The 14,152-nt window shown below is 33.2% G+C and overlaps 2 protein-coding genes across 3 annotated transcripts in view; both read left to right on the top strand.

Annotated features, from left to right (window-relative positions):
* Positions 1-14,152, top strand: part of LOC133175534 (large ribosomal subunit protein eL36-like) — a 415,093-nt gene that overhangs the window by 74,882 nt on the left and 326,059 nt on the right. The window contains exon 1 of one of the 2 annotated variants that reach the window (XM_061310670.1): positions 12,801-12,804. The exons of the other annotated variant lie outside the window; for it this stretch is intronic. The gene's annotated coding sequence lies outside the window, so the exon portion shown is untranslated. Of the gene's footprint in view, positions 1-12,800; positions 12,805-14,152 lie in introns of those variants that run through there. 2 annotated transcript variants of the gene reach the window in all.
* On the top strand, positions 3,979-9,095 carry LOC133175409 (dual specificity protein phosphatase 10-like). Its single transcript, XM_061310519.1, has 4 exons — positions 3,979-4,762; positions 6,576-6,731; positions 7,012-7,197; positions 8,303-9,095. Exons 1-4 carry the CDS (start codon positions 4,174-4,176, stop codon positions 8,566-8,568), a joined length of 1,197 nt encoding a protein of 398 aa, XP_061166503.1. The 5' UTR covers positions 3,979-4,173; the 3' UTR covers positions 8,569-9,095.

Here is a 14,152-nt window from a genome sequence, read left to right on the forward strand (position 1 = left end):
CTAATCATTTTATTTTCTTTCTTTCTTTTTGAGCCCCCCCCCCCCCTTTAAAACGTTGCTACGGGCCTGACGTGTAAAAACATTATTGATTATTCGACGAATAAGGCAATCAGTGTTAACTTAAGGACTTACGCAATATACCTTACCTACTGATATTTTTTCAAGATATTCTTAATTGAAAATTATAGTAGCATCAGATATTTGTAGACAAAAAAATCAGCATGCATAACCAGGGGTTTTGAAAAGATATCCTTGTATAATTCAAAGAAAATATAGAAAAATTAACATATATTCTAAATGTTTTGTTTATCCAGACTTGTTTTAGAAGAAGTGCAACGCATATATAGGCCTAGAAATTAAAATGTAGCACACATGCAGTTCCTTTAAGTATTGGAACTCTTCACTCCAGGGAAAAAGACAACTACGTTGCGTATGCCCTTAAAGGTACATGTATAACATAATTTATTAACGTAGAAGCTAGAAATATGCGGTAATTCTATATACGGTCAGTAAAACGACTGAACACATCTCTGCATTTTTTTTTTTTGAAAGATTTGTTTTCTTTTCAAATTTGTTCTAGATTTTGAAAAGATTTGTAAAGCATTGCAAAGGACATTGTCCTTTTTTTAAAGATACATGTAGTTTTGATCAAGCATATACGTGTCATGATGGTACAACGCGAAAGTTTCGCGTTTCTTCGAGAAATTTTCGCGTTATTACGCGAATTTTTTTTTAACCTACGAAAATGAGCTCAATTGGCGTACAGAGGGCTAACAATACTTTTTTTTTTAAAGATGTAATGCGTTACACCCCCTCCCCCCCCCCCCCCCAATATGTGTTTCACATGTACACATACAAGAAACAGAAACTGTTTATTAAGATCGTTTTCTATGTCTTTAATTCCATAGAATGTCACTGCGATATATATTAAAGTACGGATTAATTAAGCTTTTCTACACCAAAGAACGGGGAACGGCGAGAGAGAGAAAAAGAAATCCTAGTTGTCAGACAAAAAATGTTAAAATGTTCGTCATCGATGAATCCAATTGTCACTGCTCATTAATAAGTGATGATTGTGTTAATCATGGACAGCGCATGTTTTGTCATCGGTCCTCTGTCGAGGTGTATTTAGTAGCCTCTGACCAGTCATAGTCCAAAATTTGCGGTTGAATGGCAATGTAAATAAACACCCAAACACCTTTTGTATTTTTGCATTTGTCATAAACCTGTTATATAGATCTACACAGATGACCAAAATGTACACACGCATTATTCATGACATATCTTAGGATTTTCTTAAAATACACACCGGCCTTATGTATGTATAAATTAAGTGAATCATCTTTTTTTTCGTTGACTTGTTAATAAAAGTACATGTACAATCTCGCACTTTTACTGCATGTGTATTAAAACATGTTTTGTAGTGCCTGTTCTGATTTTCGTATTTATTTCCATCCAGTAAATTCAAAATTTAAAACATGACATTTCTATACTGTTTTCCCGTGTAATCTCATTATGAAAACAATTAAAAATGGACTTTCAAGGAAAATTTCAAGCAGAATTATAAAAAGGCGGGGCCGCCTTTTCCCCTCCTCCCCCCTTTTGCGCTCTCTATGCATCTGTACGTATAGAGATTAACACAGTGTGGAGAAATTTAGAGGGAGAAAATAAACCCCTCAAGATTCAACATATTAAAAATTGAGGCAGTAGTTGGTTAGGGGTTATCATTATTTGTGAGTATATATATATATATATATATATATATATATATATATATATATATATATATATATATATATATATATATATATATATATATATATATATATACGTATTTATTTTTTCTAGAGTATTTTCGTTTTGTACAATTTAACATCACGTAATAAAAAAGCACTGAACATGTGTGCATATTTTTGAATAGTTCATTAAATATAAATATTCATTTTATAATGTAATGGACGTTCTTTGAAATTTGTCAATAAATAAATGAAAAAAAAGGAAATATAGGAAGTTTCCTCTTAGATCACACAAAAGTAGGTCTCATTCTTTCCTAGAAGAAACAAGTGGAGTTTGTCAATAACACAATTTGTCATTATGACATCACAATATGCAGTTTTACTCCAAATTAATGCATCAATTGTTGTGGTGATCGAGCGGTGAGAAAGTATGATGTCATTAGGCTAAATTATTCCTTCTTGTTTTGTCTATAGAAAATCCAAAAATGATGAGGTAATTTTTGACAGTTGTTTGATGGAAATGTTGCTAATTTTGGCACAATCTGCGAAATTAATTCTGTTTGACATTTCGTGGCCTCGGGATGCGCTACATGCAGATGAAAACCTTCGGGGATTAACATGCAGGCGCATGCAGATGCCGTCAGAAAGGTGCAAAAACTTCCGCGCTTGATGTGTAAATTTTCGGGTTCACGTGATTATATGAAGATTATGAAAGTAGCAATGATCTAATTCTTTTGTTCGCCTCGAGAAAAATTAAATTATGGTCTTTAATAAATACACGTGAGAACTGAATTCTTATAAGGTTTCTTTCATTGTGACACAAGATTTTTAATTATATTTTAATAAGCACTTGAAAAAAAAAATTAATATCATCCGTTAACTTTGTATATTTTCCCTTGAGCAAATATTTATTTCTACAGTTAGAATTACAAAAGAATTTTAAAATAAAATGGCCAAACTACTACTTATAAATATAATCAATTCTTTTTCAGTACATAAATGGGCATTAAACCATTATAAGTAAATTTCGATGAGTGTATTAAAACCTGTCACTTTGAAGCATATATATGTAGATTAAATATACTTCATGAAGACATGCATGACCTAAAAAACTGATTAAGGTTCCATTAATTACTCACTCTCAATAAATGTCCGTCAAACTAAAATTGCTATGTATATTAGTAAGTAATTTAAATCATCAAATAAAACGAAGCATGTGTCAGTTCTAATTTGAAATCGACATGTATCATCCGAACCTGCACATATATTTCGAAATTATTCATCAACGATCTTAAAGAAATGTGTATCAATTTGTTTTACTTCAATCTTAGATATGTAACTATCATCGGTTAAATATAAATATTATTAATTTTATTATAGAAGAATCATCGGCCATCTTAACCCAATCAATTATCAGTGTCTCGATAATAAAATAACGATTCTAGTCACTTGGAAACGAGGGAAGATTAATCGATTTTGAATTGCAAATTTGGACGGTGTGTGTTTAATCCACATAAGGTCACTGAATCACTGTTAACTCATCACTTCACAATCATAAGATTTTCTGAAACTCGAAACCTAAAAAAAAAAAAAAAATAAAAAAAAAATATCAAAATATAAGCAATTTATGATATACATGTACATAAAGGAAAGGTTTCATTTTATATTACTGAATCCGATTTTTGTTTGTTTAATTTTGTTTTTGTTTGAGTGTTTGTTTGTTTTGTTTTGTTTTTGCTCATTCTTTTCAACAGCAGTTTAAAAGGTAGAAGATGTTTTTATATTGGATCCCTCTGAAAGGAGGGTTGGGGGGTACAGATGAGACGGATGGGGTACGGGAGACGGAAGGGGGGGGTTATCCTTCTTCAATCTAAGAATGAGCTGGGTTATATCTCGGTCTTAGTATTCTCTTTTACTACTTATATTTGATAAGTGAAACACGTTTTTATAGTATTATTATTGCAGGCCCGTTTCTTGGATCGGAGAGAGAGAGAGGTGATCATATGATATTGAAATCAGAAACTTTGAAATACCACAGAGAATTTCAAAGGTAGCGATGAACTGGTTTAGAAATATATCATTAAATCTTGAATTAATGTGTGTAAATTAAAAGAAGGTTGTTTCTGTATAAGTACACGAATTCTAGGGTAAAAGCGAAACGCCCGATGAGTTCCGATTGTGTGCTTTATGAATCACCTTGCTCATGTGACGTAGCCAAGTATAAATACTCTACTGTGTTTACATCGCGAGAATCATTACACGCGTATATGCGATAAGCGAAACATCACTTGTTAGAGTGGAAAATTACTGTTTACATACAACAACCTGTTGTGTGAATTCTGCCTTAATGGGTCTTAGATCTAATTAAGAAGGAATATTATTTTATTTAACGTGTGGATCTAGTTTATACCACATTTTCTTTGGTAAAGGGACTTCAATGATTCTGGAATTTCCACCGGTGATGCCAGAATCGGGCGGTGAGTTAGATTTGCTGCCCCCCTCCACCCTGACCACGGAGATCCTACCGTGTCGACGACGGTTAGGGCTCACGCTGGACTTCGGAACGGATGATTATAACTGTGTTCCGAAAAGGTGTAAACTGGAATCCATGAATTTTACCCTTAGTGCTCTAAACAAACTCAATACTTCTAATAATGTGAGCGCTGTCTTTTCAGCGAGGAGCATGCAAACTCAGGAACTTGCATCCAGGATGAGTAAAGCTCGGACTGTGCTTGTCTTGGACTGTCGACCATTCGTGTCTTATAATATTGCTCATATCCAAGGTGCTATTAATGTGAGTTGTTCCGATAGGTTTAATAGAAGGCGACTTCAACAGGGAAAGGCCAGTATCATTGACCTTGTATCCTCCAAGGAGGGTAAAGACATGTTTAAGAAGAGGAGTTCTAAAGAAATTGTGCTTTATGATGACCATACGAAAGATGTCCAATCGCTCAGTCCAGATTCTTCAATGTATCTTGTGCTATCTTCTTTGTTACGAGAGGGCAAGGACGTTTATATTCTCAAAGGTTGGTTGACATTTATTGCCTAACTATGTGACAACCTTACCAAACTTATGTATATGTCTATTTTTTTTTTCTAGTTTTCAAATTGAAAAGAAAAGTTGCTACTTAAGAAAAACAGATTTGACATCGTCATTTATGAAAAAATTTCCGTATTTCTAACATGTCTAAGCCTCTTAAGGAAATTTGATAAGGGTTTTTTTACTTGTGGAAATGAATCATAAGAAAACTTATTTAAAATGGAGAGACATGGTTTTAACTAAGGGAGAACGGTTATGAGTAATATTAACTCACATCCGAAAGTTTTTAACAAAATGGCGGTGAAACTTCCTTTTCCTTAACATAGACATATTTGATTAAAAAAGGAGGGGGTACCTATTTTCCACCTGCAAATATATCTTCTATATACAAGATATTTTTACAATAAAACCGTGTCGCGTGAACATGGCGCTTGGGGACCAGAACGCGATAAACTATGGTGGACTAGTGTGACTCACTGCTTCTTAGCCACAATTGTTTCTTTAGTCATACACACGGCTTAGCCTTGACAAAAAGGGCTTCCATGTGAAATTTAAAAACTTCAAACAAAGATAGGAATGCGAGCTGGTATGAAAGCCGTGATTAAATGACTCAAAACCTAGTCATTTGTAAACGACCAACGCAAAGATATCTGTTTATCTATATATTTGAAAAAAAGGACCCTTTAAACAATTTGAAGTAGTCCAGTCATGTGTTTCAAGAATGGAGGGAAAAAACCATATGAGATGACAAAAAAAATATCTAAATATGGTTATGGTGTATATTTTTCAAATAATGTAATGGTTTTTGTTATCAAAGGGGTAACGATCGAAAAATTTGAACACGAAGTGTAAAAATCTATGACGATGAGTCACCAATATCATTATTACTGTGACAGCAGTGTTTAATTAATCCTTAGAGAATTAACGATCAAGATAAACTACAGTTTAATACCTAGGAGATTATAAACTTACATAACATTACAACATGTTTGACCCATTTCAGATAAGACTTCATTCTGCTATGCATTTTCAGCGCTGGCTTAGAACCTCTGGCTATATTGGAAAGATGACTCATGGCAAAGTGTATATATACATATGCCTTCTCCCTCTCTATACATACGCTCTGGTCGATACGTGGCTCTGTTTGATGTGCACACAATAAAATACTCTCAAGTGTTTGCTCTCAACTCTTAGCTAAAAATAAACACAGTAGTTAGGGGGCAAATTGTCACTGAAAAAACTGAAAAGTAAATGTAGACTTCTAACACGTATGTCGAAGAAAAGATAGCGATTTATTACGTAAAGATAAACACTGCCGGCTTATGATATAGGCATTCATTTATCTTTCTCTCAAGCATATGGTCTTCGGATGACCTTCTGTGTAAAGTGATGACTCATGACGTTAAATAAGCAATGTAATCAGAAAGGCGACAAAACCTACTAAAATTGATCAAGCATACAAATGCAGAACCCAAGAAGAATTGATGTAGCTAATGCTTTAACCAACTGTAAAATTTTCCAGTGTTTGGAGGTCAGAGAACGGGAAAGATGCGCCGTGAGCTGTTATCTTTTCAAACACCTTTTCCCCGCAACCGCAAGAATGTATAGGCGCATAAAAAATTCACACATTCTAATCATAATGATTTCGAAACCCCCATTCATGTAAAAATAGACACCCTTTAATTTTATACAACTTGGAGAAAAGATTGGTGATGAAAGCATGAAAATTGTTAAATAATCATCAAATGATATATTCACCAAAGTGAAAGATGGTAAAGACCTTTATTTTTTTTATGCAGGAGGAATTGAGGAATTCAGGAACAAGCATATGGACCTTTGTGATAGCAGTGTTAAATCTCAGGAAGCTCGACCCCTGTACAGTCCCACCACGCCCATTATTGAGCCCCAAATCGAGACAGCCACCGCCACTCAGATCCTCCCTTTTCTCTACCTCGGTAAGTTACTTCCGGCAGTTTACACCATACAAAGTAATATTCGTCCACAACGTCAGCATCTCGTGTTTCAGTGTAATTTAAATAATTTGAAAAAAATTAAAGTATTAAGACAATAATTCTTTTACTTTAAAAATCAAAACGAATTAAATTTATTGATATTTATACATTTACTTGAGACTTCGAAAAATAAGAACGACATTTTTTTTCCCTTCCTGTCCGTGTAGATAAAAAAATCAAGTCGATCGAGTTAATTTCTTATTTTCAATTCTTCTTTACCCAGGCAATGAAAGAGATGCAGCTAATTTACAGCGACTGCAAGATTTGAATATCACCTATGTTCTCAATACAACTTCTCACATACCCAAGTATTTTGAAAATCAGGGAATCCATTATAAAAGAATTCCCGCCTCCGACAGCGGGTGCCAAAATCTAAAGCAGTATTTTGAAGAGGCTGTTGCATTTATTGGTAAGTATTTGCAATTTTATATATGTATGTAAAATAGAAAAAAAGGAAAACAAAAATCTCTTAAATAACATAGTATTTTGGGCATTTTTGTATTTTATTTTAAGATCGTAGAGGTGTGACATTGAATTTTTTTTAAATGGATCAAGCTGTAAATTATGTTTAAATATGACTCATAGGTGACGCTCAATCGCAAGACCTTTTATTTTAATTGTCAGAGAATTTTGCAAGAAGAGCTTTTTTTTTTGGTCATGAATTCCTTGTGAAACCTTGAAAATTAAGGAAAAAATATTAAACTAATTTGAAAGATCCATCTTCGAATTCAGACTAATTTAAATGCACTTCGATTTCAAGAATTAGCATACAAAGGAAAAAACAAAATCAAACGTCACATGCTAATGAAGAAAGCCTTTTGTCAGATTATCACCTGGGCATAGTATTATTAACGATAGTTCGATACCGTCGGTCTATCGCGCACCTTGATGGAGATGAGTCACTTTGCAATATGTGCCAGGTTGTCAGCCTAATTAGGCTTTATTGAGGCACAATAAATCGACACACTACGGGAGAGGGGAAGCGTTTCCCCCTTTTTGCCCGACAGATGGCTTTCAGTTTTGGGCGGTCGCGATTTAAAGTAGTCCCCGACATCGGGGGACGTGAGTCACCCCCAAACCTCCTAATGCGCTCTCATTTCGTTCGGAGCCGTTTGTGATAAAGAAAATGTTAATGAATGGGTGAACGGCAAAACACATTAAAGTGGAGTGAAAAAAAAGGAAGTTCATGAACTTTACAAATGTTGAAATGTCTTTTGCGCGAATTATATGTGACCTTCAGCAACTTTTTTGTATTAAGCGATCTTAAGAAGTCAACTCCGTGAAACCTGTTGCTTTAGTTCTATCGAATCAATAACAGCTGTAATACCCCGCAGAGCAAAAATATGAGTCATATTCAATATTATATTATGGATAATACTTTATGCAAACACAGTCAATAGCATTTTTTACGAACTATCAAACAACCAATCGATGCAGTAACAATTCACTGCACTACAGTTACAGTTTGTAGAGGGCATTTAATTTTACACTTTCTTCTTTTATTATTTGTTTAGATGAGGCAAGACAAAATGGTGCTAATATTCTAGTCCATTGCCACGCAGGCGTGTCGCGGTCTGCCACCATCACCATCGCCTACCTTCTCAAACATTCAAAACTTTCAATGATGGACATATATCGTTACGTGAAGGGCAAAAGGAGCATAATTTCCCCGAACTTCAACTTTATGGGTCAGTTGATGGAATACGAACAAGCTCTCAACAACGGGCTGTGTGAACGCTCTGTGATACCTAACATTGTTCCGGAGGAAAATCACGTGTGACGTATACATGTACATCCGGAAGTTTCGTGGTTTTTCCTATAAAACTAAGACACTCGAAAGAGAAGATCTGACTATATGGGGAAATAATATGTTGACCAAGTACTTTCATTTGTGCAATAAGTATGGGCCAAACACATGAACAATACTCGAAATGAAAAAATCATTCCATCATTATTTCGAATGCTTAGAAATCATCAAAGACACACAAAGAAATCCAAAAGTTTGAGAAGAGACTCAGAAGTTGTGAGAAAAAATAGAATAAGAGAATATGAAATGTTTGTCCAATGTTTCTCGCGTTGTCTCTAGTCATTTAATGTATTCACTTTAAACTGTTATTCTGTATGTATTTAGTCACTAAGGTTTGTCTTTTTCTTGTTTTCCTGATCTATAGCTCTAAGACGCTGTTCATGATTCATGCACGGCGAATCCCTAGAATGCAAAGCGAGAGGTTAATCTCTTACCATTTACCTGAGCTAGTTGGTTCAAGCCATCTGTTATTTAAATATACAATTAATGAATGCTAAAAAGGAACAAAAAGCTCATTAGTAGGGAAAAGCTACCGCAAAAATTATTTTTTGCTCAAGGGATTTTAATCTCCAAAATTTATGCGATTTGACAAACATTAGAAATAGAGAGAAAAATACGACAATTTTTTCTACCGAGAAAATGCTAAAAAGGTTTATTCTTTCACTGATTGATATAATAAAAATAATCATTTTTAATTCTTCTTAAAATAATTAAGTCTTAAAACTATTGTTAACACGGCTACCTCAATACGTACCGATTAAAACTATTATATAGTGTGGTATGCATCTTCATATGCCCTCACCATCAATGCCTTGATTCATCCTATGCACCCACAAATCGACAAACAACTTACAAGTTCTATGTTGTAGCCATTTATTTGTAAATATGTTTAAATTATTTAATCATTCCGGACGAACAGACATATATACAGATCAAAAAGTTCATACCACGTGTGACCCCCAAAATATAAATATATACACGTACCAATCTGTTCAGTTTTGTAATTTAGATGTTAATTTTTTAATCACGAAAATAATGACGTGAGAGTTTACATTCCATTCCGAAATGCCTCTGTCTATCTGTTGTGAAAAGAAATACGGTTGTTAAATTTTTGTTTCATTAAAAGTGCCTTTACATGACAAACTTTATTTATCAAACATCATGTATAAAGATTTTCAGTCGCTGAAAATATGTTGAGAATAATTTTATTTTGATGTCCTATGTTTATAATTGGAGGGAAATGTTGACTGTATATGTGTTGTGGAATAGTGACGTGGGCCAAGACTCCATTCGAGTCACGTGACCCAAGGTCATAGGCCAAACTGATCTGTGGAAAACGAATAAAAAAATAAAACAAAAAATGTGTTGGTTATCTTTGAAGTGTATTCATGTTTTTAAACAGGAAGTGACGTTGCTATCAACGTAGCCTTCCTCTTGGTGTTGCCGAGTAATTTTCTTCCCGGAAGTCTGAAGTTCCAAATAATGTTTACATAATATATAATGATTCATGATTTTTCTACGAAAGGAATACTAATTATTAATCATTTTTAATGAATGGACAGGATCAGCAGCTTTACACGTCTTCAAATTTATTTCGTCATTGGGCTGATCAACAAATACAGCTATCTGTTATAACGTGATGTGAAGCAGACACGCATGAATGGTCCCAAAGAACACCAGGAGAATTATCCAAGGAGTGAACACCTCAAAATTATAGAAATATTGCATGAAGAATTCAAGAGTCGTTACCTTATCAGATATAAAGCAAATAATTGTAAAAACGATGAGAATAATGATACGGTAACTTTATACATATCTAAAATATTGATACATGTCCCCATGAATACGTAAAATTTTGATAGACACAGTAGTTTAAAATGCAAGAGTCACCGGAAAATGAATTCCCATAGGCTCTATGGTTTGTCACGGCTTTACCCACATTTTTAAGTCTTGATCTTTTTTACCACAATGAGTCGATTCCGCCTTGCGGTTAACAGAGGGGGTACAATTTCTTATGCTTGAATGTCAGGGTCTATTATGACATCATAACCACTAAATCGATTAGCGGTCGACCTTTAAAATCCGGATTGTCTCAAAACTATTATTTTGAAATAAGATCAAAATACCAGTGCAGCATTTGCAGATTATATCGCTTTGCTTTAACAAAGGTGGATTTAAGAATTTCGAGCTTCAGGGACAGTTTTAAGGTTAAGCATAAACATATATTATGTATATTAGCAAGGCTCTAAGTTTGTAACATCCTTGGCATTTCTGAATGGAAAAGGTGAAGAAATAACGAACAGGGAACTGTTCCAAATCTTTAAGGCTCTTCTCATCAAAAACAATGCTGTAAATCCAGACCGGGACCTGATAATGGTTTGTTTATAACCAACAGAAAATAATTTCATTACATCTTGATAATGGTATTAGGGAGAGCTGATTCATCCTGATGCGGGGCGAGTTCTTTTTAGATGATGACCTCAAACAAAGGATAGAGGAAGGTCCATTGACCAATCGTGCTGTAACGGAACCAGTAATCTTTGATAATCATATTTCTAAAAATGAATAAATTTGGAGTTGATATAATCTGTAAAAAAAATCATGACGAAAGTTTCATTTCGTTTAAAACAGGATATGAGATACAACTTAAATGAGATTATATATTCAGAATGGCAATTTATAGATATTTTTCTTACACCCCCAATACCACTTAGTTCCTCGTTTAATTGGAAATTTTGAATTTAAAAATTTTATACTTCAGCATTTTATAGTAGGTTGTATGTTTTATATTAAAGTAAAATTAGATCAGTCAAGTGTTCCTTAAGAATTTTGTTCTTTACATAATGACCCTCAAAATCATTTCAAAACGCTTTCAGCAAACTCATCCGCTGTTCAAACAGCTGATCATCGATATTTGTATTCATAGAAATATAACAAGCACACTAAACATTGAAAGTTTTAAAACGTTTCAAACACGCTTCGCTACCACATAAACAAATACATGTTTGGTTATTGGAAATTATTCACAGAGGCGATTATTAAGCAATATTCCCGGTATTACTCAGATCATACCATTAGTTCATGATCACGACAAATTGTTCCAGACATGGCGTCGTACAGAGAGGGTCGTCATAGAAACGGGTGTGATATTGCCCGTGTTTGTCAGCATGTGACTAAGTTTTAGGTGAATTACTAGGAAAAGATGTCTAAACCACTCCCATATGCATGTTCTTTTCATTTAAATGTATATATATATATTTAAAGTGAACGTGTTAACTTGTTTTGACCTATTGGTCGAGTATCATAATGCACTTATATTTCAAAAAATTCCGAATCTCTTGTTTTTTTAAATTGATTTGAAAATAAAACATCTGCAATATTTCGTATAGAGTTATTATTTTAAAATGATTTCAGAGTAATATGAAATTGTATAAAATATTTATATTAAAAAAATAAGCAGCAGAAAAATACATGCTTTATCAAAAAATGCTGGTTATCTGCACGTGATTTTTATCCCTGGGTGGACCAATGAAAAATCACGAAGATTATAGATTTATGACATTCAGAGATTTGGGGTTATTAGAAAAACTGATAAATAAGATATTATCACTGTCTTCCGTGGTTTAAGTATACACTAGACTGCACTGTTTTGATGATTTGTAGGGCGAGGTATTGAAGATTGTATTCCTGATTATCACAGCTGATTAGATACAACTGCATATTTTAATTATAAGGCGCATAATTCATTTCATGTATCTCTTTTTTGTAAATAAAATGGTTTGTGTATTTTGTATTATATGTTAGATTTAAAAATTTTAAAATGAATCAAAGTGACATCAGTATATGTTAATCTTAAAGACTTTGTGATTTTGTAATGTTTATTCATCAATCAAGGGCTCCTCATAGGGCACATGTTCAATTAAAACATTAGTATAATCATGATTGTAACAAAAAATGGTTGAATTATATAGGTGAAATAATGCCCAGATCCTCAACTGCAAACATTCTCAACTAACAAAAATTAAATTAAATTACTATAATTACATGTATATGATTGAAATTCTTTTGCATGCCCCCCCCCCCCCCCGAAATCTCTGACCTCGGTGACATATAGATATGATCTGCATTTCAAAAATTCAGAGGAAACCTCATCGTTTCTCTTAATTTAGCCTCTCCCAACTATTAAGCAATTACATTTGTAGTCATTTCATGTAAGCAGTTGTGGTAAATTACGAACACTATTTTAAGGATTGACGAAATACAGATCCACAAATAAAGGAAATTGCAATAATTCATATGGTAGGCCTATAAGAATATTTATCCAAAATTTTACCAAATTTTAGACGACGTTAATTACTTATATCTGCACGATTTGTAATCGATATGATTTTGACAAGATGATTTTTTTTTTAAAAAGTATAAAAAGATTTCCTGGTTATTTTTACAGTAAGGGATGCCCAAGATATATTGATGTACAGTACCCTGAAGAATAAATTTCATTACAAGTTTTACTTAAATCACAACAAATATAGAATGAATATTTGTGGCAGAAAAAATATTAATATTGCTAATATGCTCAGTGTTCTAACACTAGTAAAAATATTTTGATTTGGAAGGCAACGCAATTTAACCAACATCGCTTAGAGAATTTGTTGGCTGAATCCTCATAGCTCTTTCGAATATAAACATCAAACTATTGGTCAATAAAATTCACACTAAACAATTAACAAAATTAACGTTCAAGATGTTTGTATTACATGTAACTTCTAGGCAAATATATTAAATAAAGAAAAACACGGTGATTCAACATCGTGACTTAAATACATGTATGGTACATGTATTTGGTTAATTTCCGAGTAATAAAAAAATGACTTCTTTTTTTATCGAAAAAATAAAAATGTCAGATTCATCTTTATTTTAACAAGTAGAGACGCTAGCGAAAGACAGTTTATAGGGGTTTCTTAAATCTATTAAAAAGGGGGTTACAAAAAATATATTTGTTATTCCTAAATATTCCCAGAAATGTTGCAACCATTAGAATACATGTAGACCTGTAATGTACTAAACACAATTATACCTTATGAAAACTGATGCATTCTAAATCTTTACGTATTTTTTCTTGTCATTTGCAAAAAAAGTTATCCTCTATCCTCCCCATCACCAAGGAAACAGGAAATGTTTTCCTTGAACGTGATATTAGTCATTCATTCATTCAGCTTCATTGACACATCTGTTTCTACAATGTATCCCTATCGTTTCAAACGCTTGAGTGACTCATTCTTCAACTAATAGTTGCCTTTCTTTTAAATGCTTGGAAGACCAATGAACACACGGTTTCTTTTGATTGCTTTCGTTATAATTTTATCATATTAATGATAAAGGAACTTGATACTCTTGATATGAAACATTTTATATAACCCAACCAAGACATATTAAGAACGAATTGTCGGGTATTTTCTTAATTTTAGCAATTTTAATTTCAATAAAGATATAAAAAAGTTTATCGAAATTGATATTGCGCACATATAAAGTAAAATGTCCAAGTTCATTTTATTAC

This window comes from Saccostrea echinata, unplaced genomic scaffold (assembly GCF_033153115.1).
Source record: "Saccostrea echinata isolate AGI-Se365-2 ecotype Australia unplaced genomic scaffold, CSIRO_AGI_Sech_v1 ptg000002l, whole genome shotgun sequence".
Classification (NCBI taxonomy): domain Eukaryota; kingdom Metazoa; phylum Mollusca; class Bivalvia; order Ostreida; family Ostreidae; genus Saccostrea; species Saccostrea echinata.

Bases quoted from the DNA above. Each gene is read 5' to 3' on its own strand.
- LOC133175409 (XM_061310519.1), top strand. From the start codon at position 4,174: ATGATTCTGGAATTTCCACCGGTGATGCCAGAATCGGGCGGTGAGTTA. The intron at 4,763-6,575 runs GTTGGTTGACAT...TTTTTTATGCAG, and splicing joins GGACGTTTATATTCTCAAAG to GAGGAATTGAGGAATTCAGG. The intron at 7,198-8,302 runs GTAAGTATTTGC...TTATTTGTTTAG, and splicing joins AGAGGCTGTTGCATTTATTG to ATGAGGCAAGACAAAATGGT.